Raw genomic sequence first — 26396 nt, 5'->3', positions numbered from 1 at the left:
TCACTAGACAGTGACTTGACTTATTTTTGTGCTAGCAAAGAGAAAGGGAAAAAATAATTATTAAAGTTAAGAATGTTCTCCAAAACTTCCAGGGATTGATGAGGTTACTGACCTAGGCTGGATGCTGATTAAGTATTTCAGCACCATGGGATGAAAAGTGGGACGTGCAGGAGCTGTTCACCTCTAGGTTGATGTACTGCCCTGTACGGGCCAACGTGAGCTCCATGTGCACTGAATGCGCTGGAATTTCTGCTTGTGGACCACGTGCAGCACCCTCTGTCCTCTCATGGGCTCCCAGGGCACAAGGAAAATGTTTACACACTGGAGCAAGTTCACTGAGAGCCACCTGGGTGTTCAAGGAGCAGAGCACAAGATACAATGAAAAATGTCTGAGAGAAATTGACTTGTACAGCCCTAGGAAAAGAAGGCACAGAAGAGGTTTTTCGAGGCTGGTCCTATATATGACCAGCAATATAAAGGCTTTCCAATGTCAGTCAAAGGAATCTTTTTATAAAATATCTAAATTTTTCTTCTTTCATAAGAAAAAACTTTAATTGACTTTGCGCTATGAATGACATCACTATAAAATGCCAGCTGACAGGCCTACAAGAGCTAGTTATTTAAAGTAAATTTTAAGACGTGTGAGTCAGCATTCAGAAACACACCTCATATGTCTGAAAAAACATTGGACAGCAGATTTTAGTTCTACAGCCTATCATTCCTTTTCCCAGTTTATGTATTAAGTGCTAAGGTGTGTCTCTGTGTGTAAAAATAACTTTAATGGCATAAAAATTGCACTTTGAAACTGTAAACCTGCAATCAACTACAAATGTGGCACAAAATAAGTAGCCATCAGATTAAATTATTTCTTTTTCTGAGGCAATTGTATACTGCTACAATTTTATCACATTTATGCATCACAATCTCTATGTCCCTTCCATTTATTTCACCAACTTAAGTTCAGAAAAAAGACAATAATTTCCAAATCATCACCTCAACCAATCTGGAATCTCATGGAAGTAGTCCTCGCTACAACATAGAGAAATGCCTCATCACCTTAGTTTTTCACAACATGCAAACATAAGAAATATTAAACAGTGCAATTTCAGTGTTCAGCTACATCTCTGAGATTTTTGAAGTGTTGGCTCTGAAAAGAAAATAAGAAAGAAATAAGACAAACATGAACTAGAGTTGAAGAATTTCTTCTTCCACAATATAGAGATCTCACATGCAACCCACAACAAAATGTTATCTTTGAAATTAAAAGGAATTTCCAATTGTGTTTCTTTAAATTATCAGAGTGAGTTAGAATTTACTTTCTTGGTTAAACAAGGCAATTACATTAACAGTAACTACACTTTCCATATACAACTGCATAAATAAATTTTACTCAGAGAACTGCTGCAAAATTATGAAATAGATTCTTTTAAATGCAGTTCTGAAGCCATGAAATATGGATAAGTACTTCACCCAACTCAGTTTTTCCAGAATGTGCAAATGTTTCCACTTACCTTAAATGTCTAGAAATGTATAATGCAAGAAAATAAACAGCCTGAAGCCAAGAACTTTTCAAGGCCTGGAAACAATCTCAAAATATTGTTGAAATCTCATCTACCCATGCTAGAATAGAAACATTTGCCTAATTAATTTTCCTTCAGTGGCATGAAAATAGTAGCTAATGTATATAACCTGTATATATGTTATTGAGAATCTCTGATTACAAGAAAAATATGCAGACTTTTTATAGATCTAACAGATGAGAGGTTTACCATAACGTACTCAGATAAATTACTTCCAAGTTGCTTAACAGTTCAGACTAAATCCTTTTTTAACAGGAACAAAGCAACTCAGTTGGACCAGTGTCTAAGCACTTCTTCAAAGCCTTAGTGCTTCTTGAGCTACTCCCCTGCTACAGTGGATTGTAAAACCAGTAATTTATTATAGGCATGGACACGATTTAGATGAAACGTAGCTCCAGACTGTTACATCTCTGCGAGAAACTCAAGTGAAGCCAGGGTGCAGCAGAGTCTTAATTCCCCTCTGGGTATGGCCTGTGAAATGCTAGAAATGCAAACAAATTTAATTAAATCAACATTAATCCCGAGAAAAACATATGGAATGGAGGCATTTATTTCCCAGACATTTTCAAGAGAGGTAATTAGCCACAAACCAACCTACAGGATAACTCATGGAAGGGAGATAGCGCTGTTGGTGCTCCCTTAAGGAAGGGCAGTAAGCCAGGTCTTGGCTAAGACCTTGAAGCTCTCGATCAGGCTCAAAGAGAGTCATTTTAGAGTAGCAGCAACGACATCCATGAAATCTACTGAACATATTTTACTTCAGCAAAGCTTCACACAGTTTCCACCATGCTTCTGCCTCACCATGGTCGAGGTCTCAGGCCTGCAATGACCCAGAATTATCTGTCTGGCCTCCACATAGTGATTCAGGAGCTTCCAAGTCTAGCAGAGGCTCTCTGTCAGATCTGTCAATCTAAATCCTCTGCTTAACTGTGAAAGAATCCTTAGCTATTTGTTTTTGGCTAAAAAAAAAAAAAAAAAAAAAAAAAAGTGGAAGCCCATAAACATAATTTAGGAGGTTTAGAAAATTCTCTGGACAATTAATCCCAGTTAAATAATTCAATCACTTTGAGTCCAAAAGTAAAATTCTTATTCTAGTCTTGTGTAAAAAAAATTAAAACAGTCCTTATCTTTTCTACAAATAAACTATCACTTATACTTCAGGAACTGCTGAAAAGATGATAAAGATGATTCTTGATAATCCATTTTATAAGAGAAAAATCCAGAGAGACTTTTCAAAGGTAGAAATTTGCTTTCATTCCTTAGGAGTGAAACTTTCATATAGATTTTATTAAGAGAAAAAAGATTGTATGGGGAAACATCAATGACTAAAAAACAACAGAGAGGCCTAAACAGTAAGAGAAGATGTCCCCAGGGCCCACTGACATTTCTAACACAGAAAAAAATCTGTCATTTATTCCTTTATTTTTTTATTAATTTTGTGGAAAGTAGGAGTGTTTTAAATGCTGGAAAAATATTTAAGTAGGTAATGATAACATCATTACACGTCTTAATAACATCAGAGTACCATGAAATTTTTTATAACAATTCACATTAACTGTAGAATCATCTCATGATGAAAACAGAACTGACCAGCTAAAAGCTCCTTTGTTATTGTTTTTATTCAGATCATTAACCAAGACTTGAAGTTGTCTCGTCTGATACCTAGAGAAAAAAAAAATAAAAAAAAAAGAAACACAAAGATAAAAAGAAAAAACCACCACCAAAATACAAAATACAAGAAAAGTACTTATCCCTTGCAAGAAAGAAAATCTATACCATTATGATTCAATCCAGCCCTGGCATGCACCTTTTGAAGACAGATGTGTGATCAGCAACAGTGCACAAGAGCTGTTCTTCAAAACTTCCGGTTTTGAACTGCTTGTGGTCCTTCTCTTACCACCATAAAAGCACAGTTTTAACACATTCATCCTCCCAGTACTGCCTTGAGAGAGAAAAGTTTTATGGAAATGAGCTAGACTGATCAACAAAGCTCCAGATCATCAAAGGCTTCTAAGCCTCTAACTCCCCCACCACTGCAGCCTTGGTGATCTGACCCAAGGACTCTGCTGAAGGTCATACAGTTGTCTGTAGATGAACACAGAATTCAATCCAGCTTTCTAAATTCCCAGAATACTGGTCTAATTACACTTCCCCAAATCCTTATGCCTTGAGTAGATTGCTGAGATGATTTTCCTGTATAAGCAGAACTCTGACTTTTTACTCATAGATACATCCTGTCACTTTAAAACTACACACCATTCAGTTCCCGAAGTCCAGGGAATGGGAGGTGGTTGGTTTTAGTTTGTTTCAATTAGCTTTAATGTTGCATTGGTCCAGATTATTTCAATTAAAGCCTCATTCAGCACTCCTGTTCAGATAACAATTTTCTTTATATTTTATTTGGTGATATTTGCACTCATGTGAGGCAATTTTCTGCATTTCCAACACCCACCCCAGCCTCTCCTGTGTACACCTCTCATTTCTTGTGCACTCAGGTGGCCTAAGTGTGCTTAGTTGCAGTCTCTGATTCGGTCATTAGATGTCCCTGCGTGCTTTGTAGGATTCTGCACGAGGTGTAGACCCTGGGAAACAACACAAATCTGAACTAGGTCAGTTCTGGGAAGTCTGCTTGTTTTATTTATGCTTGATACTATCCTGTTAACAGGTCTCCTCTTTAAGATTGCCTATTGTATACCTGTTGAAGATGTAATCCAGCTGTTTGCATATCCAGAAATATCAGCTCAATAATCCTAGTTAAATAGCATTATTCCTTCCTTTCAGTAGGACAAGATGCTGTTGACTGTCCTTTAAGTCAGCTCTTGCAGTTCGTCCAGTTTAGACTAATAGCTTTATCAATGACAAATAAAGCTACAATTGGCTTTTTCATGTGCTATAACCATATTTGTAGTTTCCCTCTCCACATGAGTCTATACCTTTGTACAGCTCTGGCATTTGCTCTCTACTCATCTTATGCAATATGCAGTCTCCAGAATAATGAAGTCATTTCTATGGGGAAAAAAACATGTTAGTTTTCTCATAAGTATATACTGTGGGGATGAAAGCCTTTTGATTTTCTCATAAGTTGTGGCTTCTCATTAGATGGGATTTCTGGAATCAGCAATTTTATAACCAATCCCCTCTCAAATTTAACTACAAATTAGTTAAGCCTTAAAAAAAATAAGCAATAAATTCTGAAATACAAACTCAGGTGTAAAAACTACACACTGGTTCCCTTGAGACTATAAATAACTTCCACAGGAGCACCAACTGCACAGTTAAAGTTAAAGAACAGGCCTGTTTGACTTACATCAAAAGAACTGATACTGTCTGTTCTCTCAACAGAAGGAATGCATTTTTGTAATGCACTCAACAAACAGGAATTTTCAAAATTGACCATCAGTATCAAAGTATGTATTCTGTGTGGATGTGAAATAAGTCTCACAAAAACAGGAAAGAAAAGCTGCATTTCTTCTCTATCAGGTGGCAAACTGAATGAGCGCTGTACAATATTGTTACATTCCCTAGTGCTTCAGGAGCTGTCATTTAATTTAACAAAGTCCTTTCATATTATGAAGTTGCAATATGTTCAGAAGCATCAGAATTCCCTGATATTCCCTGATATTTCCCTGATGTTTCTCTGTAAAGAATTCTCTGTAAATTTAACAAAAGCAACAACTGTAGAAACTCTTCTGATTGGTTTCCTATAGCACTGAAATTATGGCCTTTTGATGGAAGTTAATCTCTGCAATTTAATAAATATGTTTATTCTTATTTTTTCACAAAACTTGTACTGTTTTGTGTATTGTGAATGTGTAGGACTGTGTCAGTTTCTTCACCCTCAACAAGCACTAAGCAAAAAGATTTTTAGTGAACCTTTTGCTGCTCTTCTTACTGTTTTTATATTCTGTATAATATGACATAAGTAAACTATATATTGTAAAAGAGGTTCTGAGAAAGTGAGTGTCATGATACATTCTGATTCTAAATTTGCACTAACCTTTGTAAAGATCAGATGCATTTTGATTCTTGTGTAAAAAATTTTAAGATGTCTCTGAAATTACAACCCACTTTTACAATCCAGTCACAATCCAGAACAAATACAAATTGTGAATCCCAAACAAAAAGCTAGTTTGTCTTAACATCCTATTTATACTATGTCTTTGCCACTTATTTCTCATTCTAAGATTTCTACATCTGTAAATCATAGCTGACAATCAGAAAAAATGAATACATGTATTATTTTGAAGTGAGAAAATTATAAATTAAAAGAATGTACCCAGGGCTTCAATCAGATCAACACATGCATGTAAGGTACACTCTGCTCAAAAGTTGATTCAGTAGATTTTATGAAACTGATCATTTTACTTAAAGTCAATGCTATACCATTTGGCAGAAATCAAGGCAAAACCATGATGGAATCAAGTCCTTTGTACACAAGTGCACTTGGCAGACTAGTTACAGGACCCTTCCGATTATAGCTCTCCATCTGCTGAGTGTTAATAGGAATTAGAATAAAGCTAATTTAAGAGCTGAAAGGCAATGCACTTTCACTAAAAAAGCACAAATCCAGTCTACTAAGATGGTTACAAGAAGACTCAGTAATGCAAATATAAGATACTTATCTCCTCTTGCTGGATCTGTGCAATTTTCTGGAAGGAGAAGCTTTCTTCCCTTTCAGCAGAAGCTCTGTCTTCAGTCTCTGCAGTTTTCAAAAGAACTGTCTGCACTCATATCTAACTTCTATAGAAGAAAATTATCAAGTCCCATGTGGGACTTTTCAGTTAGTTTTACAAAACACTTAAACTGACAACTATTCTACAGCACACTGTTCTTTGTGGAAAGTAATATAATTTAATGAATGCAATAAAATTAAGCATGTAACATAATTCACAGCAATTTAAATTTATGTGCCATTAACTGCTTTCCTGCAGAAAAGCAAAATATAATTTGAAAACATTTCTCCTCCATTGTGAATAATGACCCAATTTTGAAGTAATGATGATACATTACAGAAACATTTCTGTACTTTTTGGAAGGCTCTATGATATTGAATAAGGAGCTCTGCATCTTTGCTTTATGCTTCTCAATCATCCTCGTGTGATAGCCAATACTTTGTCTTACATAAAAGTGTTATTTCTGTCAGATAAATCACTTATACCTAGCTCTAGGTATGTGCAATCAGCATCCTTCCTCACAGTGAATTCCATTTTTATTCAGTCTGCTCCCATGAGGCATGCAGCACACATGGCTCCAATACAGCTTCTACAAATCCAGTAGTGAAAGGTTTTATTCACAAGTTTTGCTTACTTATTCCTTTTGCTGTGAAATTTCCTGGGTAAACACTGTTTCCAAGGTACATCAGGAAATCAATGTCAAAAGTCTTGCTGGGAGAATTCTAACGCATTTCAAACCTTTAACATGGTACTTAATTTATCTTACCTTCATTATCAGGAGTCTTGTCACATATGTGATAAGACTTTGTTACTGCATTAGAAAATTGAATACTGATAAGAGGGTATTATATATGATAAACATTTGATCAGACTGTTGTATTACAGCAGAACAGAAGCCAGTTTCTAGACTCAAAGAATTACATTATGGAAGAACATGGAGTACACTAGCTCCATTTCATAGACAACGTAGGAATACTGACAGTGGCCCTATTCATGAATATATAAAGTTTATATAAGATTGAAATCAGTGCATCTCTGCGTTACTTTTTCCTGGTTTTGCAAAGTTCTAGGATACTTAAGGTAAAAATTACATCTGTTTCCTGAGTCATTATATATAACATTCTATGCCATTGCTTTTTAGCATTTCTATTTTTCTCATTGTTTCTATGAAGGGTTTGCTACTACTGGACCTCCTACTTCTTCCTTATGATCCATTTTATTTCATCACAATATCTGCATTCCAAATTCTTCTTATTTTGTAGGTTTGTTGGAATTTTTACACTTGCTTTTATACAGATACATTTTTTTCTAATAATTTCCATAACTCCAAGAACTCATTCTTTTCAGCTATGTAAGTTAACTTCGCTTTTCTGACCTTCATGAGTCCCAATTTGTTTGGAAATTTTATTTGTAGTTAAGTTATACTTTATAGCACAGAGATTAAAAAACATATGCAGTTTTTCTCAAGAGTGGCCACTGATGTTTTCATACACTAACAGTGTCAGATTTTCTGTGAAAGTGAGCATCTCACCCTTAAATCCTTTCTCTGGCATAAAAATTGTCCCACATTTTTGTTTGCGGACTAGATGTGACAAATGTCTGTATCCAAACCCAAACAGCACAAATCCTGAAACTACAGTCCTGGAAAAGCCAGCATGGGAAACTGCCCCTCTTGCCAGTTAGTCTGAATATCAACAATTTGTATTGCACCCTTCCCCATATATATGACCTGAAACCCTGACTTGGAATTTGGATCATCCAGAGACATCCCACAAGCATATTCATGGAAGACCTTACTGCACACCAAAAAAAGTTGCTTAATAAGTACTGTTCTGTTTTAAAGTCAGCTTTCTAGTTTGCATTACTATTAAGACATAACAATACCAGTTCAGGAATTTTAGCTTAATGAAGTATTCTCTTGGATTGTTCCTGAAGTGTTGAATTTCCCAAAATAGCTAATACCTTCCAGCCAAAAACAGAGAGCCAACTTCAACAATAAGATATACAACAATTTTTTCATGTATGAAAGGGAGAAAATGGAGGAAATATATGTAAAGAAATAAAGGAACAATATTAATTTGATAGTCAAAGTAGGAGAGAATACTGTTTTCACCTTGCTCCTGTAAGTTTAGACAATAATATGCTTATCACTTTCCTTTAAGATAAAGCAAACATTCTATTGAAAGAATTCCTACAAAGCAAGATTATTTGACTGATAGATGCCTCAAAGGTATTTGAGCAAATGGGCCTCATGTAGAGCCCACAAATAATTTTCAGAGAAAACTCAGGTCCCAGGAAAGTAGGAACTTCTTCACATGTCATGACCACATTTACTCATATGGAGACTCTAGGGAAAGACAAGACAGCTTCTAAAATCCTGTATGGGCTCCCTGTGAGAGATGCTAACCTGGGATTTTATGGGTTCTGTGCATTAAATAAGGATGACCATGCATGTTTTAAATTAGTTAATTAAATCACTGCTAAAAAGTTAATATGGAGCTTTGCAGCTCCTGGCTGCTTAATTTTTTTTCCTTGTCTCTTTTCTTAGCAATGCTGAGTGTGTGCTGCTACAGCTTCAACACTAGCTGCACATAAATACAGATGGACTTTTGGAACTGCTACACAAGTTACAGTTCTCAAAAATGCATATTCAAACTGAAAACAGGCATCTGTGGTAAATGGAGGAAAAAACACAGGGCAGTGACATCCCTCCAAAGACACTGGTCATTTTATTTCCTCTCAAGTTATTCAAGAGGTTTGAGGGGATAAGTTGCAGGTAATGCCAAGTCCTCACATGTGAAGATAGAGTAAAAGACCTGTTTGTTTTAAAGTGCTGGTCTAGAAAATTCTCCTGGAACATTTCCATGGTATCTAGCATCCAGGAAAGCATCTGAGCAAAAAAAAAAGCTCCCAGCCTGAAGAGAATGTGAGCAGTTTCACAAAAAATACCTTTTTGCAGAAGCAGAGTCCCAAACAGATCTCAAATAGACAGCAGTAGAACAGCTGCCACTAACACCTTTGAGAAATAGTATGATAACCTTCAATATAATGTGATAGTAACATTTATTTGTTACCAGAGTGTTTATGAAAGTGGGGCTTGTACAATACACACACAACATCCTTATTCCACAGCTTCTTATCTAAATAGACAGGCAGATAAAAGCTAGAGAGAGAATTAAACACACAAAAAGAACAAGAGGAGTAAGAGCCTGCAAATTTCGTGTCAGCTCACATACTTTTGTATATTTGTCCTTTGGGCAGAGTTTAATTTGTAATGGGTTACTTGACAAAAAGACAGAGGACCAGGGGCAGATATTAAAAATGTCCAGAGGGAGGGAGGGGAGGCACACAGAGTCTGGAATGAGGCTGAGCTCGCAGTCTGTAAGAAATGAAGCTCAGGGGGTTGCAGAAGGTGGCTGCATGGCACAGGGCAGCACTGCTCCTAAATGGAACTGCAAAAAGCAGTCTATGTGTGAACTGTCTTGCCTCTAACAAGTGCATAGCACAGAGGCATCCCTGAATTGGTAATAAGGACACACAGCCAGCCAGAGTGTCTCACAGAGATATGAGGCTATGCAGAAAAGTTGCTGGGTTTAATTTCTTCTGTGCCAGAATCAACCTTGAACTGGCTCTTCCAAAACCATTTTTCTGGCTGATCATCAGTGTGATGCAAAAAGCTGCTAGATCCCAGAGGGAGCCTATTCTCTGCTGACTCAGACCAGAATGATGAGGAATCCCAGTTCATTGCTCAGTTATCTCAGAAGTAAGGTGAGAGGAACCCACATAACACATCTTCTTCCATCAGCATCAAGCTCAGCTGACAACAGAGCCTGGTTTCTGAAGCCTGCATCCTCCAGGGATGGCCCTCATTACATTGAGACATGAAGAAACTGGGGCCACTGTGGGAACCTGAAGGTAGCAATGATGAATGAGAAATTGAAATAAAAAGATGTCTGAAAAGGAACTAAATAAACCCTCATGTTAACACAGTATGCTGGGAGGTAGAAAGAAGGTACACTGCAGTTACTTATCTTTAACTAATAAAAGGTAAGCTATTTGGCCTTCTAAATTGTAATTCTGTGGTAAATTTGGAAGACAGGAGCTACTTGCATATTACTGTAGCCATCAGTGACATGCAGAGGGGAAGATGGAAGGACTGCCAGTGGATGGTGGTATTGTATAAGATAAAAGAAGTAGTTTCTCACTTCTTACTTTACCATTATCTACCAGGGGTAGCTAATAAACACAACAATCTTTTACTCCACTCTTAGCTTTTAAAATAACATACCATAGTGGGCTGGAAAACAACTTCAGGCTGAGACACAGAGGAGATGAGAAAACTGCAGAAAAAAGCAGAATGAAATTAGGAGATGGAATGAAATAGGAAGGTCAGAAAGCAGAGCAAGCAGATGGCAACATGGGGAAAAGAGACCAGACGAGAGGCCAGATGGTGACCAGGGGAAAAAATCAAAAAATGGTACTTGGACAAATAATTCGTTGGAAAATGTGATTTTTAAAAATTGATACAAAATATCAATCAAAGACTGAGAATGTAGGGTTTATTCTGGACTGGAAGGGAAAGAAAATGGAATTTGTGTACAATAGATTTTCTTCTCAGCTCCTCCCTTCCTGCCAACCATATGCCCCATCAGTGCATCTCAGGATGTTTTACACTGGAAGTAACTTAACCACAACTGATCCTATATTGTGAAAATATTTTTGAACTCCCATCCTATTACTTTTATCAATTCTTGCCTTCATGCCTGGGGAAGGGTTGTCTTTAATTGAGAATTTGTATGTACAATGTTTTTTGAAATATTGAAGCATATTCTAGGAATCACAGAAAGAATGATGATAATAAAAATCTGAGCAGGTTATTAACACCATTTGTAACAACACACAAACCTTTTCCTCATCACAGAATTCAGTTCCAGAAATGAACAAATTCTGTAATCTTTTTATTTCTATTCAAACTAAACTTTTCCTTCTTTGAAGTGTAATTCATCTTCCTAGACTCCTAATTGTACATGGAATAATTCTTCCTGCTCTGTGTGTATTATACTCTGAAATCTTTGTGTATGAATATATTTGCCACATCAAAGAATCCCTTTGAAAATACTGGTTGAAGCTGAATGTGTCTTACAGAGGCCCTGCAGTAATCTGAAGTGCTGCTCACTATGAGAGTGCCATAGAATGGCTGAGTGAGCAAGGGGCCTGTGCTGATCACACTGTCCAACGCCCAGGAAGACCAGGGTCAGCTAGAGCAGGCTGCTCAGCTGTTTTCCCAAGAATGTAGACTTTACAGCCTCTCTGGAGACCACTGTCCCAGTGTTCAATCATTCTTACATTTTAAAAGTCTGTTCAAATATAATTTTTTTAATATTTCAGTTTGTACCCATTGCCTCATGTCCTTTGACTTGGCAACACTGAGGAGCCTGGTTCTGCCTCTTTACTCCCTCTCATCAGGTATTTTTAAATGTTGTTAAGACTCCCCCCTGAGTCATCTCTTCTGAAAGCTAAACAATCCCAGCTGTATTCAGCATGCAGAGTAATACATGCATAATACATTTGGCCTTGTAGAATACTACACTAAACCACAAACACTTCCAGACATACAAATCTGGAAAGGGAAAGGGAAAAAAAACTGGAAGTGAGAGGTAACTGACATCTTCATAGAAAAACAAGGTCACAACCATATTAAATTATACATAACAACTTCTCAAGCAGTTTAATGAAAGTGAAGAAGTAATTTTTAAGTATGAGAACAACTTTACAATACCTACTTTTGGAAACAATAAAAATACACCCAACCTCACATAAAATAGCCAAAAAATATTCAAATTTTTTCTGTTTGAAAGGAACACCAACTAAGAACTCATCTAATTGATATTTTCCTTAAAGCTCTCCAACACCAAAATCTAATTGCTATTTCTGTTAAAGCTCTTCAATACCAAAAAGAGAAAGAGCAACTGAGCAATAAAACCAAGAACTATAGCATGGTTTTAAAGAGAGAAAATGTTTCCTAACCCTTATTTTGCATCAGCTACATTCCCAAAAATTTATCTACAAGATCTGCATCTGCATAAAACCCTGTTGTCTGAAAGCCCTCCAGAAATAATGGAAAATAATAATAATAATAATAATTATTATTATTATTATTGTTGTTGTTGTTGTTGTTGCTGTTATTAAATTCCTTTAATAGCACTTGCACTGTTAAAGGTAACATGGGATACAAAGAACAAAGCATGATATGAGTAATGGCAGTGTCACACTGTTATAATGTTATAATATCTAAATTATAAGGGAGTTTATTGGTGGTAAGAACAACATCAAAATTAACTTTGTGAGACTCCATGGAGGGAATCAGCAGCAACACTACTGGGAAAACCATCTTCTGCACATACACAGAATCCATTATGTAAATAATTATAAGCATGATACTATTGGACTCTTAGAGATAAGATTCCATCAAAAGCATAGAACAATCTTGTCAGATGAGAGGTCAATTCTTGTATAGTTGAAAGACAACCTGCTTCCCAAAGCAACTGTGTCAGAAGAGGTTTTTCACAGCATTTCACTGAGTTTAAACACAGTAGATTACTAAAAGCAACTGAAGAAGAAATTCCAGCAATATACATAATAGTAGTGTTTAAATTATTTTAAAATTCCCAAGCTTTGCCAGGTCTAATTAAAGGTAATCTCCACACTATTTCCTACTTTCCTATATTCCTATATTTTGTTAAAAAATATTGAAATTATGACAGCCACTAACTTTGTTAATGCCAGTTACCATCACACATGTAGATTAGGAAGTTTCAGGTCATCTCCTTAGAGTCCTGCTTAATGTCAGCTGTCCCTTTCAGAAAACAATAGCAACACCCATCCCTCCTGAAAAAAACAGTAAGAAATTCTTAGGTAAAAAATATATACTGTTTCCATAATAAAGATAAATTTCCATACATTTGCATATATTTTTATCTCTCTGGGTCGCTTTAACCACAACTTCAGTGGCACAGAACACTGGAGCACACATTAGGATGTTTTGCAAGACCTTTCCAGAAACTCCTGCCTACTACATCAGCCTTGTGCACAGGAAATAGAGTCATTTCATACTTCACTCTCACATGGTAAATGTAGAAAGAAAAACCCTGATGAACAAATGCAGACACTGTGGATGACAAGCAATAGCTACAAACTGTGAAAGAAAGAAGTGAACATTGCTAGGCTAAGCAAGGAAGAGGAACTATTATTTTACACTCAAAGAGGGAAAAACTAAGATAGTGTAAAGATACAAGCACAGATAGCACTTTAGACATCTCCCTCCTTGCCTTCTCTTTCACTGCTAAACATCTTCTATTACCATTAAAAGAAACTGAGCTACCAGCTTTCTTCTGTTTGGAGAAAATATATGGCAAAAGACCGCATCTCTGAAAGCTTTCTTCACATAAAGACACTTTGATAGCTTCATTTATTTAGAGCTGCTAACTACAGTGTTCAACTTAATTTGCTATCCTGCTGAGGACAGATTTGTGACCAGTAAATCTACCAGTTACTCTACAGATAAATCTAGAAAGATCCTTTCCCAGCATCAAGAGAAAAGCAACGTGCTAAGAATAGGAAGAAAGATGTTTTTGCTTCTTATGACTCCCCATGATAGAAGCTTAAGGCAGCCCCATGAGTAACAGAAGGTTGTGTATTGGTATGCAAGCAGGTGAATGATAATCTCTTTGGGCAGATGTACTGTAGTCTTTATCTCCATTGACTGGAAGCTGGTGGTCAGCTTGCTGTTTCGCAACTTACTAGGAAAAAAATCATTTTAGTTCTATTTAGATGTTAGAAAATACTAAAGAAAAGTCATATTACTATCAACATGAGCATCATTTGCTTATCAGTGATCATCTTAAAGCAGGCTGAGGTATTTTCCTCATAATTATGCTGAATTGTTCAATAACTACCAAGCTTTTTTCATACCCTTATCTCCCTTGTCACAATAAACAGTATTTAAGTACATAAATCCTTTTAAGAATGCACAGTCTAAAAAAGTATCAGAAGAAAGCAGAGGTAATGGCGTCAAGCAGTCCTGAGAGATCTACTGACTGATAACTCGTGTAAATGTAGGCACATGATACTTTTTCCTGTTCTAACTGATAAGGGGTTCTAGGACTTCACAAATGTGATAACAACAGCATAACAGCAAAGATTCTTGAAGGCCCCAGAAAAACCTGGAGATATTTTTCGAGTGCAGAAGTAGTCTAGGGTTATGTCCATGAAAGGCAATGAAGAACTGCATTCATGTATCACTGCTTCAGTGTTGTGCTCAGATTAAAACTCCTCCATGGTCTCTGCAGAACAGCAGATCATCAGGTTCCGTGTTTTGGAGGAGAGAGGTGTCACAGAAAATAGACGAGTTTGCTTTCAGCCTGAGCAGTAAGTTTGACTTTAATGGAAAGTTAGTCTGAGTTAGGGAGTGCAGCTCAGTGCCTAAAGGTATTCATGGATGACTCAGTTAATCTACTATCTCATCTGTGTTTATGGCAAATAAATGGATAAAGAAATAACATAAAGAACAGGAAAGCAAAAGTGATGGTTTCCAGCTTGTCTTTAGTGCATTTGACTGATTTTGTAGAATCTAATTTAGTTGCAACTGGAAGAGCTTGTGTATCCCATTCCCAGATGGTGTTACTGTTCAAAAATGTCTCAAATTCCTTTACATTCTTAAAGGAAGAAAAATTTTATAATGTCATAGTTAATTTGGAAATTATTTTGTCTCAGCAAGCTGCCAAGACGAAAAATATAAAACTTCAGTAAAAGGTAGGCAATAGATGCCTGAAATGAAATATTCCTCTTCTTTCTTCTATTTTACAAGAAAAACTGAGACACTTAATCATTCTCTCAATTTTTATGTCATTTGTCTTTCAGGCCAAAGATTTCAAGGCTTGGTAATATTTCCTTGTAGGGAAACCTTTCCATTCTTCCGATAACTTTCACCACCATCTCATTCAAATTTCTGGTCTTACTAGGCAATATTGCTATTGCAGGACAAGAGTATGATACAACATTTAATTTTTTAAAAGTTTTTCTTTCCATTTTATCCTTGCAGATCAGGAGGCTGAGAGACAAGTCTTGATTAGGCCAAATTCAAAAGTAGAAAAAGGACCAGAAGAATACAAGTTTCCTCATTTTTGCAATCAAAGGAAACATCTTTAATTGTATTTAAACAGTATATCAGTGATTATTCTAGATATGTGCAGCAATGCACTCAGATGACCAGTAACAAGTTGAATTTAACCCATTTGTAAGCACTTATCCTGGGTGAATGGATATTTTGGCTTCCACTTTTGCCCTTCCCATGTTTTGATAGTATATTTGCAATGCATTATTGAGTTTCAGTAGAATTATTTTAATCACCTTTTAAACAATATATAATTATTGTTGACAGCAAACCAACTAGAAGAAACACTTCTAGATTAATTAACAGTGACCTATAATTAAACTCTGCAGTACTTAGAGATGGAGTGGTCCCTAGATAATATTTCTTTAGTTTTAATGAGTGTTTATCATTCTTGTTTGCATCCCCTGTGGCAGTTATCAAGGTTAGTTACAAAATTTCTTAATTAAATGGAACTACATAGAAGGTACAGTCTTAGCAGAAAACAGCTTGAAATATTCATTATTTAAGCATAATCTCAAAGTGTTCAAACTCCTGCCCTATAAATTTTTAATCATAGTTTGCCTATAGAACTTAATCTTTTCCTTAAGTCATATCTTGACAGCAAAAACAGTGCCATATTTTAGGATTTTTCTTGTTCCTTTATCTCTGAAAAATAAGAATGTGTTATTAAATGTCTGCTTTCTCCAACATGTGAATGGCTCAGAAATACACTTTTATATGAAAGCTTTGATATAGGATTTCTGATTCCTGGCCCAGGCTTCACTAAGCAGTTTCTAGAGTAATTAAGTAAATCTCTTTATTGCACATTTTCAAAATGCGGTCTGACAAATTAGAATCCTAATGGAATTAAAGGATCACATTGCTACCAAATTCCATATGGAGTTTGGTACCCAGAGTTCTCTGAGGAAATAATCTTCCTTTCACCAATTCCACATTCTCAGATGACACCAGAAATGGCAGATTCCACCACCCTGAGAAAAATTCTCTTTCCTTCCAGTTGTTGCAGATTGAAAGCTGAAGTAACTAAAAATAAGATAACATATGGGGGGAGCTTCATCTTCCAAATAAAAAGCTGTTGTAAATATTTGCTAAAGATTACCTGGTTCACACAGGTACTATTTCTATGATTTCACTATATCCAATATAGTAAATATATACAATATGTAAAACATGTAAAGACAAATATTGGTACTGCTAAAGAATGATCCTTATATAATAATACATTTTTCTTCAGTAGCAATTCTAATCATCTCCACTGTTGCTTTGAATTGTGCTGCTGGCAAGGTATTCTTAATTTGTTTTGTTGGATTGATAAAGCAATGTGCATGAAAGTTTGTACACTAAAAAAAAAAAAGCAAATCTTGTGTGAACCCAGCCCAGTCTGCACAGTAGCTGGTCTGAGTAGTTAAAATCAGGCTATCTTGGAATGGGAGGGAGGTTATAATTGTTTAAATCCTAAGTAAAAATAGAATACTGATTGGGTTCAAATGAAGGTTGCTCTTAAAGTAACTTGTGCTTACAGATTCTTGATGCCAGAGATACTTCTGATGTTAAAGCCCTTTGAAAAATATTTTAAGGGGAAGAGACCACTAGAAATGCCTACCTGGGAGCATTTTCAGGTGTAATGAAACAGTAGGAAAGGTATTGGAAAATGCTAAGTATGGAACACTTAACACTTGCCAGAATGTAACTGGAATAGATATCTGTGAAACTGGAGCAGAGCTGTTTGAACAGTGTATTCAGCCACTGCCAATTCTTGGCCTAGTTAGAGCTGTGTGCTTGAAACAGCATTTCCCACCACTTTCTCTTCTCCTCCCACCATGCAGCACTTTCCCTGTCCCAGTCACAGTTTGGCATCAGATTGTTCCAGCCCTGAACACTGCTGCAAATTGCTGCTGAGTCATCACTTCACCCATGTCACAGAACATCATCGTCACTGCTCCGGCAGGAATATTGCAACAGCAACCCTGTGGTACAAAGGAGAGAGGATTGCAAGACATGGTCAGCGGAAGAGCTGAGCTTTGAATGTTCTTTCAGGAAAAAGCTATCCTAAGGAAGTTCCCTGGAGTTTGTGGTCACTGGTTTGGAAACAGAACAATTATCTCTCCCCATGCTGGCATGCCATACCTCCAGAAAGCTCAAAAGAACAACACTCCAAGCAATGGGAACTAGAAGAGACTTCCGTTGTTTATCATGGTGCTGTTGAAGTCTCCTGGGGTTGACAGATGCTGCTCCAGAAGGTTAATAAGATGAAGAAAGCTCTTCCAGCTGGACCGTAAGAGGGATTATGTCTGAGCAGCAGATAAACAGATTATTCCAGAAACAGACACTGCTTTTTTTTAAAACTTCGTCACTCTTGTCTTACCACTCCAGTTCCCCAGGCTAGAAGTGTGAGCATTGGAGGGGTTCACCCAGCTCTTGCACTCTGGCACCTGTTGCACTCCACCAGTTGCAATTCAATGCAGTTCAAGGTTGGAGACACCTGAAAAAGAGAGACATTTGGGGATTTTAGATCTCTAAAAAAACAGAACTCTTCTACTTTACCAAAATATTCTTGTTTCCTGCATGACTGGTCTTGAAAACTGTGAATGATCAATAGACAGCATGCATTTGAAAACTGGATTAATATTTTTGATCATTTGCCTTGCTCTCCAAGTTCAGGGAAGCAGAGGTAAGTTCATCTTAATCTATAAGGTTTAGATGAATTTTGCATTGCATATATTGAGAAATAAAATATTTGCAAGATCAAGGGCTTTCATATTACAGAATGTTTAATTAGAATGTGGTGTTTTGACAATTCTACTAGACACACTGTGGTTACTGCTATAAAGCTGAAAAGGGAAATACTGGCATTATTTCTTATGTGTGTTTTGCAGGTTTTACAATGTCTATAAGAGATGCAATTTAGCTTCATTTTATCTGAACATATTCTGTTATGAAAAAACATATCTGTGAGACAAATATATGGAAAGTTAAAAATGGCTGAAAGATCATCTAAGGGATGACATGATTAAAGATGGTCTTTCATCACTGAAATTAAGAGAAAATAGCAAACTATATATCTATTTACTAGGGAAGACAGTTATTCCGATTATTAAAAACAAATAGACATATTCTGGAAGAATACACCATACTGGCAAATATACAAAAATGGCAATACCACTAAGGATTACTGCAATAATAACTACAAAATTATTTGCAAGAAAAGAGAAACACAGGGAACTGTTCTGTACTTAGTACATAAGCTGACTATTGCTCTATTTTAAAACATTTAGAAGTTCACAACATTTATAAAGCTACTTCAACAACAAAAAAGAAAAGATGATGACGTAATTTTCTCTGGTTAGTCCCATATTCAAAAGATTTAGAGCTTTGGAGAATGCATTTAATTCTGGAGGAGGTTTCTCATTAAATTTTCTATCTATGCTTTGATATTTGCATAATTGAATTAAAAGCTAACATTACAACTGCTATGTGTGCTCAAGTCAATGACCTTCTATTTTTATGTCAGGCCTGCTAATTAAATGCAAAGAATGTAAAATTATAAAAGATAAGCCTCTTCAATGTTATCTAAATATTTGTTAGGGAGATAGTATGGAATATAGCCTACTGTCAATACTATCTGGAAAGTTTTATTTACACATTTGCGTTTTTTAAAGAAGCTCCTGCTTTTCTTAAAGAAAGAAGTTCTTGCATCTCAGTTAAATCATGCAAATCTTCTCTAGTGGACAAAGTACTGAAAAAATCATTGAGAAAATATATAGCTAGCACTAGAATTATGTTTTGTGGCTCTTTGATTTTACTTTTAGATTCTATGCAAATAGTTTCATTTAATCACTAATGATATTTTGGAAATGTGGCAAAATATGAGAGACTGACTATATTTCATGTCTGACAAGAAAACAAGTCTTATCAAGATGTGTTGTCTTTGCATTTAAGTTGCATATTATGTGATGGAAAGAGAAATCCATGCATGTTTGATGGCATCATTGCAGACCCTATTTATAACTACAACTTAGAAAGCAATAGTGGGAAAAGTGGCATGACATAGTTTCACCAAGTGCAAATTGTGATTGTATATTACAAAATACTCTCCATAAAAGACGAGAAAAATAATGGGGGACTATCTTGACAGAGAGGAATACTAAATAACTAGAAATATTCCTTGCCACCAGTTCAATAAAGTGCATGTGGTATGCATAAATGTATATTTTTTTTTTTACATTTAGTTATGCCATACATAATATTTTTAAACTATTTGATCCCAAATATATGAACACAGATCTCAAAACACATAATGCTTGTGTTAAGAAACTTCTTTTTCAAAGAAGTTCCAGAGATATTTCCAGAGCTCTTATTTTATTACTTAGCATTAGGGTCAGATACTTACAGAAAATATTTTTTAAAAGTATATAGTCTCTCCCAGCAGTCTGAATATTTGCATGAATCACTCATTGGGGCTCCTAGGTGTTTTGAGACCTTTGAGGTCATTCAAATTTGCAGTACATGTAAACTGTGATAGGAAATATGGAAATAAGATACTAAGATACTAGGAAATAAGATACTAAGATATAAAACATCCCCATCTTAAACAGAAAAAAATTAGAGATAATTTCTAAATTTTTAAAGGGTTAGTCATCTGATTTTTTTCCTCATGAAAAACTAAAATTCAAATTCATTCTTTTCTCACATTTATATTTAACAAAGGTAGGTTAACAAATATGGAGCTTGCTTAATAATATTTTTTGGTCCTTCCTCCCTGTCCCTGGGAGAAGGACACAGGGTCCTTCTCCCAGTCATTTGGAGGCTCTCCAGGAGCACCTCCAATTCCACAGTAAACAAACAGGAAACCGTAGAGAGCAAAATAAGAGTACGGTGTTTAACTTTTGCCATAATTTTACTACTGTCCTGACAAAAATTGTTTCTAGCACTGGAAAGGGAAAGTGAAAGGAATAAAACCTTTTTGACAGCAAAAGATTGTGCACACAATCGGAGTAGTAAACTACTGAATGGCCAGATTAAATACCAAAATGCAGAGGAGCCCTGAACTCTCAAAACTATCCCTTGATGCTGGGTACATCTTAGCACAAAATAGTGAGAATGCCGTGGGGAAGAGTGTATTCAAGGCTATTTTGTGGCTTTTTTTATTCAGCAAGCAAATATCTGTTATTTACTCAGCCAGTCCTTAGGACACAAAGGCTTTGTGTGTGCTCTATGAAATCATTTTAATTCATTCTGACTCACCCCTTCCCGCTAGGCTGTTCTAATTCCACAATAAATGTTTCAGATCTTCATTACTATAATTGCCCTTAAAAAATAATAATAAAAAAAAAAAAAGTTTAAGCAAATCTGTGCCAAAGGAAAAAGAAAATCAAGGAATATAAAGCTTCAAACAAAGAAAGAAAACAATATATATTTGCTTTTTTGCACTAGGATTATCTTCTACTCTCATCCATAAAATAAGAATTACCATGTTAAATTTGGCTTTCCTGGTTGGGCTTATAAACTTATGAAAAGTAAGACTTTTCCTTTTTTCTCTCCTTTCTCAAACAAATGTAACACTGCACTATATATGGGATTTGATCTTTTCTGTTTTCTGGCTAAAAGCCAAACTTTAATATAAATACTAGACCATTGTCACTGAATCCTAAAGATTAATTCCAGGAATAGTCACACCTATGCCATAGGGATTAGTGAACTGTATGTGAATGAACAGCAAGATATATGGGATTTTTCTCAGAAAACACCCATGGACAAGATGGTCAATATTAATGATCCAAGGTTTTCTCCTTCTACAGGACATCAGCTTACAGGCTACAATAAAATAACTGGGAGTCTTAAACAACTAGAAATTCAGATTGTCCATGTTCATTTCTCAGCTAATTTTGGAGCCTCTGGGGTTTAAGCAGTGCGCTAAGTGACATGGGCAACAGCCATCACAAAATAAACATGATTTTCTTTCCAGAATACAGTTTTTCTTTGCCAGAGGAAAATTCTGTATGCATTCTGTTGTGTTTAAATGCTTGGAAATATTTTTAAATGTTTTCATTCTTTTTTTACGTCTGTCCAGCCTAGTCCCTTTGGGATTAAAATTAGTCTTCTGATCATTCTCTGTCATATAATTATTTCATGTTAATCAGGAATTAGGTGCACTATTGTACACTCCATGAGCTTTGTACTTTGTAAACCCAACTGTGTTTCAATTTCTTCCCCTTCAGAATGTGATATTGAACAACACACTTCTTAAAAAGAAAGATATCTATGTGCATTCCTATACATGTCTGTTGGCATTTAGTCACTGTCAGCTGCTACTTACCTGACAGAGACTTCAGAACAGTAACCTGTCTGAAAAAGATAAGGTTAACAACCATCTGGAAGTACCCTGACGCCTTTCACAGAGTAGGTGTGTTTATATATCCTTACATAATTGTAGTATGCTTTATCATTGTATGCAAGCATCATTTTCCCCCTCACCTGTTCTGACAGAGTAACACTGTTGTCCTCATTTCACAAAAGCATGAGGGCCTGAGGTGTGACGCACAAACTGAAGTCCTGGCTGGTAAGAGCATTGCATCCATAAAGCAGGACAGCAGCAAGGGTTGCTGGGCTGGTTCTGGTTACACAGACCTCTGAAAATCAGTAGGACCCAGGCTCACAGCTACATCATTAATTGTACTTAGGCCACCATGCTTATCTTTCCATTGGTGAGGTTCTACTGGCTTCTAGAGTTCTGCTTCTTCCTGGCCACTCAAATTTCCAATACCTCCCTCAGACTTTACCCAAATTTATATTGACAATCTTGGTGCTCCTGTTACCTGAAATACTGGCTTTAATGGCTGTGTTGCAGATATACCTTTCATACACGTGACTCATCACAGATCATAGAAACCAAGCAGTTTCAGGCAGGAAACAGCAATGCACTCCTCTTTAATTTTGTGATCTCATGGTGATGGCACAAAATGAAGACATTTCTATTCAAGTTCTTGTCCCTTTCCCCTTATCCATCAAAACTAGATGAATAAGTCATCTTACTCACATCAAGAATTGGATTAGGTGTCCTCCAAACCAAACTTGGTCTGTGCAGTTTGATACTAAGTTGAGTAAGGTTAAGTGCAAGTCATGCTCTGTCAAAATGATGTGGAGATTGTAGATTGTACTGCAGAATGAGTGACTCCAATCTGTGAGGAAAATCGACCAGTTTTAATTACACAAGCTGAAGTAAAGAGATGACACTGGGGCTTCTGGCACCTTTTCATACACTAGACAACCTAATTGTTATCATATGTGAATAGGATAATACATTTATTGAGTTACCTCAATAAACTCATTCTGCACTGCAACTCTTTGACTCCTACCATCAAAGTTGTTGAAATGTTGACATATGTGGCAAAGCATCACTGGAACTTAAACTTATGCTGTCTCATTGACTTTTTCAGAGAAGGCTGTACCTCTTGAGAATGACTAATCAGAAAATTAAGAGCAGAGGTGCTCATCTGAGTGTTTTATCTCTGCCAGTTGGATGCATCCCTCCAAGAACTACTTAAACATTTAAAGCATTTTCTTGCATCCTTTGATATCATATCCATAGCAATTAATAGAACCTCCTTTCAGGTCAAATGCTTCTAAGATGGCCAAAGAAATCTAAATAGATACATGTTTCATACATGAGCATTAAAACTAGTCACTCTTCAATGCTGTTTCTAGTCCAGGTTCTGGACTTTTAGCAGACTGTTGGAAGATTCACAATCTGGCAATGAATGCATAGATGGGCTTTGATATTTTTTACAAATTCCAGCAGCAGAAGTGAGCAAAGCTAATGAATAAAAATTTTCACCTTTCTGTCTGAAAGAGAATGTAAAAATTTCTTCCTTTAATGAGACATATTACATCTATGAATACATGAGTTTCTTACTATGTTTTTGTCAGGTTACAAGAAAATGTGTCAAAATCATTTGTTGACTCAAAAATCTCAGCATGTTTAATATTTGTGGTATGTACAGACAGCATTTATTGTGAATGTGGCTTCATCATTAGTTTATGACAACTATAATCAGGGAAAAAAAACCAGGAAAATCTTACTGGTTGCATGTTATGCTTTCTATTCTCATCTATAATTGGTAGATAATTTGTTACAATTGTTTTCCCATGAATTGCATAAGTAGTATAATTCAAAGAAGTTACTGAATTATCTGCTCTAGAGAGAAAGAGACATAACTATTTATCTGTTATAAGGCCCATGCATAAATTTCATAAAACTTGTAACAAATTCTTTGTTTCTTCTTGAAGTTAGTTTTCAATTGTATTTCTCCACTTGGCATAGAAAACCACATAGATATGTATGAGCAGATGAGAAGGGGAACAGCTGAGGAATTCTGATATCTATTTTAACTTCCCAGTGTTACTGACTTGCAGAAATTAAATTCTCCACACTTACTGAAATCCAAGAGCACATTAGCTGATGACAACCATGATCTTTAGTACCAAAATATAAATCCAGGTTAATTTGATGGGTTCTAAGAAAGAACCATTACCTAATGCCGTCTCCTAGTTTTGAACATAAAACCATTAAAACAAAAAAATTTTGGAGTTTTTATTAAAAATTTCACATTTGCCAATGGCATTGTTTATATCATATATTTCAGAATAATTTATCACATTCTTCAGATTTATTTCCATACATGTTCTGAGGTGTAGATTGTTTCATTATAAGCAAATATTTAGTATTTTTAACATAAGAATTACAGTAGGAATGTATCACAAAGACTCATGGGAGACTTACCTTATTAGAGCACTATGTCAATAGTACCAGATTCTTCACCTTTCATAGACATTTAAAGAATCATTAGCATGTGTTTCTGACAAGAAGCAGGATTTATGAAAACCCACCATTTTCCTGGATTCTTGAGAAGCAAGCCCCTTAGTATAGATCTAATTTTAAAAATTAATACAGCCTTTAAAATGTTGAAAATTATAGAACTTGCCTTTTAAGCAGAAGCCTGGAATGCCTCTCCAGTGTTCCAGAGAGCTTGAGTGCAACATCTGAATATGTGAAGGTGGTGTTTTGTCATGCTGAATCTAAGCAAGAGATACAGGGATCAGGCATATTTTGTCTTTTGTATAAAGTCTCCACTGCACAAGCAGAGCCTGGAATCTCCCTGACATGTAAAGGTGATGCTGAATCTTGCACAATACAAGATATTAGTAGGTACAGGAAGGGTTCTATATGCAAGTGTGTAGCCATCATCTTTATGGTTCTTGTACAGGAAGTTTACAAGTGAATTTTAGCCAGCTTGACACAAACTGGAGGCCTGGACCTGTCCCCCATACATACAGAATTGCCAAAATTAGAGATCCAGGCCTCATTACACAGGCAATGCTACTGTTTAGTCACACTTAAGAATTGAATTTACAAAGCAAACATACTAAACAGGAATTGCCAAGCTCATCGTTGTCCATATTCATTATGAGAAATTAAAATTACTTACTTTTAATATACATATCTTAGCCCACTTTCCTGTTTTAGAAATTGAGGCATTCCTAGTACCAATTCCTCTTCTACTGAAGCTAAGAACCAATGTCAGCAGCTTATCTTTCAGTAAAACTTCCCCAGAGTAGTGGATACTGCCCTCTTACTCAGCAGTTCACGGGCAAAGTCCACTAAACCTGAAGAAGTGAGATCCAAAGTGAGATCCCCCCTGTGCCTCAGCTACCCCAGTTACAGACCAGGTAAGCCCCACCAGGATGCAGCAATCATCATGGCTGAGTCCCTCAGGAATTCCTTTCCAAGTTCTTTCCCTGTGTGCATTAAAAGCAGTCCAATAACATATTGGACATGAAGATAAGTTCATGCAAGCCATATTTCCTTGGGTTTAAGGGCATTGAGCTCTCAGACAAAACCTGAGCAGATTAAATATTAGCATTAATTTTTCTAGTATGGAATTCAATACCCTAAACTTTTCAAAACTATGAGTCTTTATGGCTGTGAAAACACACTTGGAAATGCAAAACAAGCATAGTCAAAGTAGCAGCATCTGACAAAGCACTGGCAAAGCAGCTCTCAACATCAGCAAGAGTTAAACCTCCACTTTCACATCTGCGTGGGAAGATAGAGATTGCTGCACAAAGGATACAGGCAGAATTTGTTAATAAATTCTTGCCACATTTTAATCTGCCCCTGCTCATCTAAGCCCCTTTAAATCCATTTAGACTCTTCCTATGCAACAGACCTGAGGAAACAAACCATGGAAAAAAAATATTTTGAAAGGAGTATGAGGAAAGGACATGTCAGAGACACCCTGTCTGTCACTGGCAAGTGCCATTAAATGTGAGATCCTCACTGTTGCCATGAGGAGAATGTCTCTAGGTGAAGAGTCCAGGTATTACCTCTTTGTACTTTCTATGCTCCACCTGGTGTTTACATTGACCAGCCGACTAAGAAATCTCAGGATCAACTTTTCAGGACTAGTCAGCTGTGCTTTTGTTACTGACTCAATTACCAACAAAATGTTGGCCCCACTATAAATTTAACCTCAACATATTTATGGATCTTTGCTGAATTAACCCTTCTGATAAGCTTTCCCCATTTTATTTCAGCATTTCTCTTTACATAAGCCTGCTCTTTTAATTATTATTTTATTGTGTAGGTAATATGTCTCATTTATCAATCAAGCATTCCTCTCTACCCTAAGATACACTGATTTTTCAGATTAATCTGCTTTTTTGCACATTTCAAACCTTTTGATGATTTTAATGATGAATTATTCAGACTGCAACAATTTTGTCACCTTGAATTTTGCTGGCAAATCTTTAGCTACCATATTTTTGATTCTTTTTCTATTCAATGGCATCTAAATTTTCTCAGGTAAAAAAAAAAAAATGTTTACCTGAAAAATAATGCTGTATATAAATGTTCCTACCCAGAGGTCATCTACATTGCTGAAAAATGCAATTTTTCAACTCCAACTCCAACTA

General features: G+C 36.1%; 1 protein-coding gene across 3 annotated transcripts in view; it reads left to right on the top strand.

Moving 5' to 3' along the window:
* Positions 1–4287: 4287 nt before the first annotated feature.
* The window catches only part of IMPG1 (interphotoreceptor matrix proteoglycan 1), a 74409-nt gene continuing 52300 nt past the window's right edge, over positions 4288–26396 (top strand). For 2 of the 3 annotated variants that reach the window (XR_014954227.1, XM_085576438.1), the window contains exon 1: positions 4288–18096. Coding sequence is in view for 2 of the 3 variants with exons in the window: in XM_085576438.1 (XP_085432564.1) it covers positions 18030–18096 (67 nt within the window). In the remaining variant the exon portion in view is untranslated. The remainder of the gene's footprint in view (positions 18097–26396) is intronic. The other variant, XM_021554259.4, reaches the window with a different exon arrangement.

This window comes from Lonchura striata, chromosome 3, assembly GCF_050655825.1.
Source record: "Lonchura striata isolate lonStrDom1 chromosome 3, ASM5065582v1, whole genome shotgun sequence".
In the NCBI taxonomy this organism is placed as follows: domain Eukaryota; kingdom Metazoa; phylum Chordata; class Aves; order Passeriformes; family Estrildidae; genus Lonchura; species Lonchura striata.
This window is presented reverse-complemented; position numbering and strand designations above follow the sequence as displayed.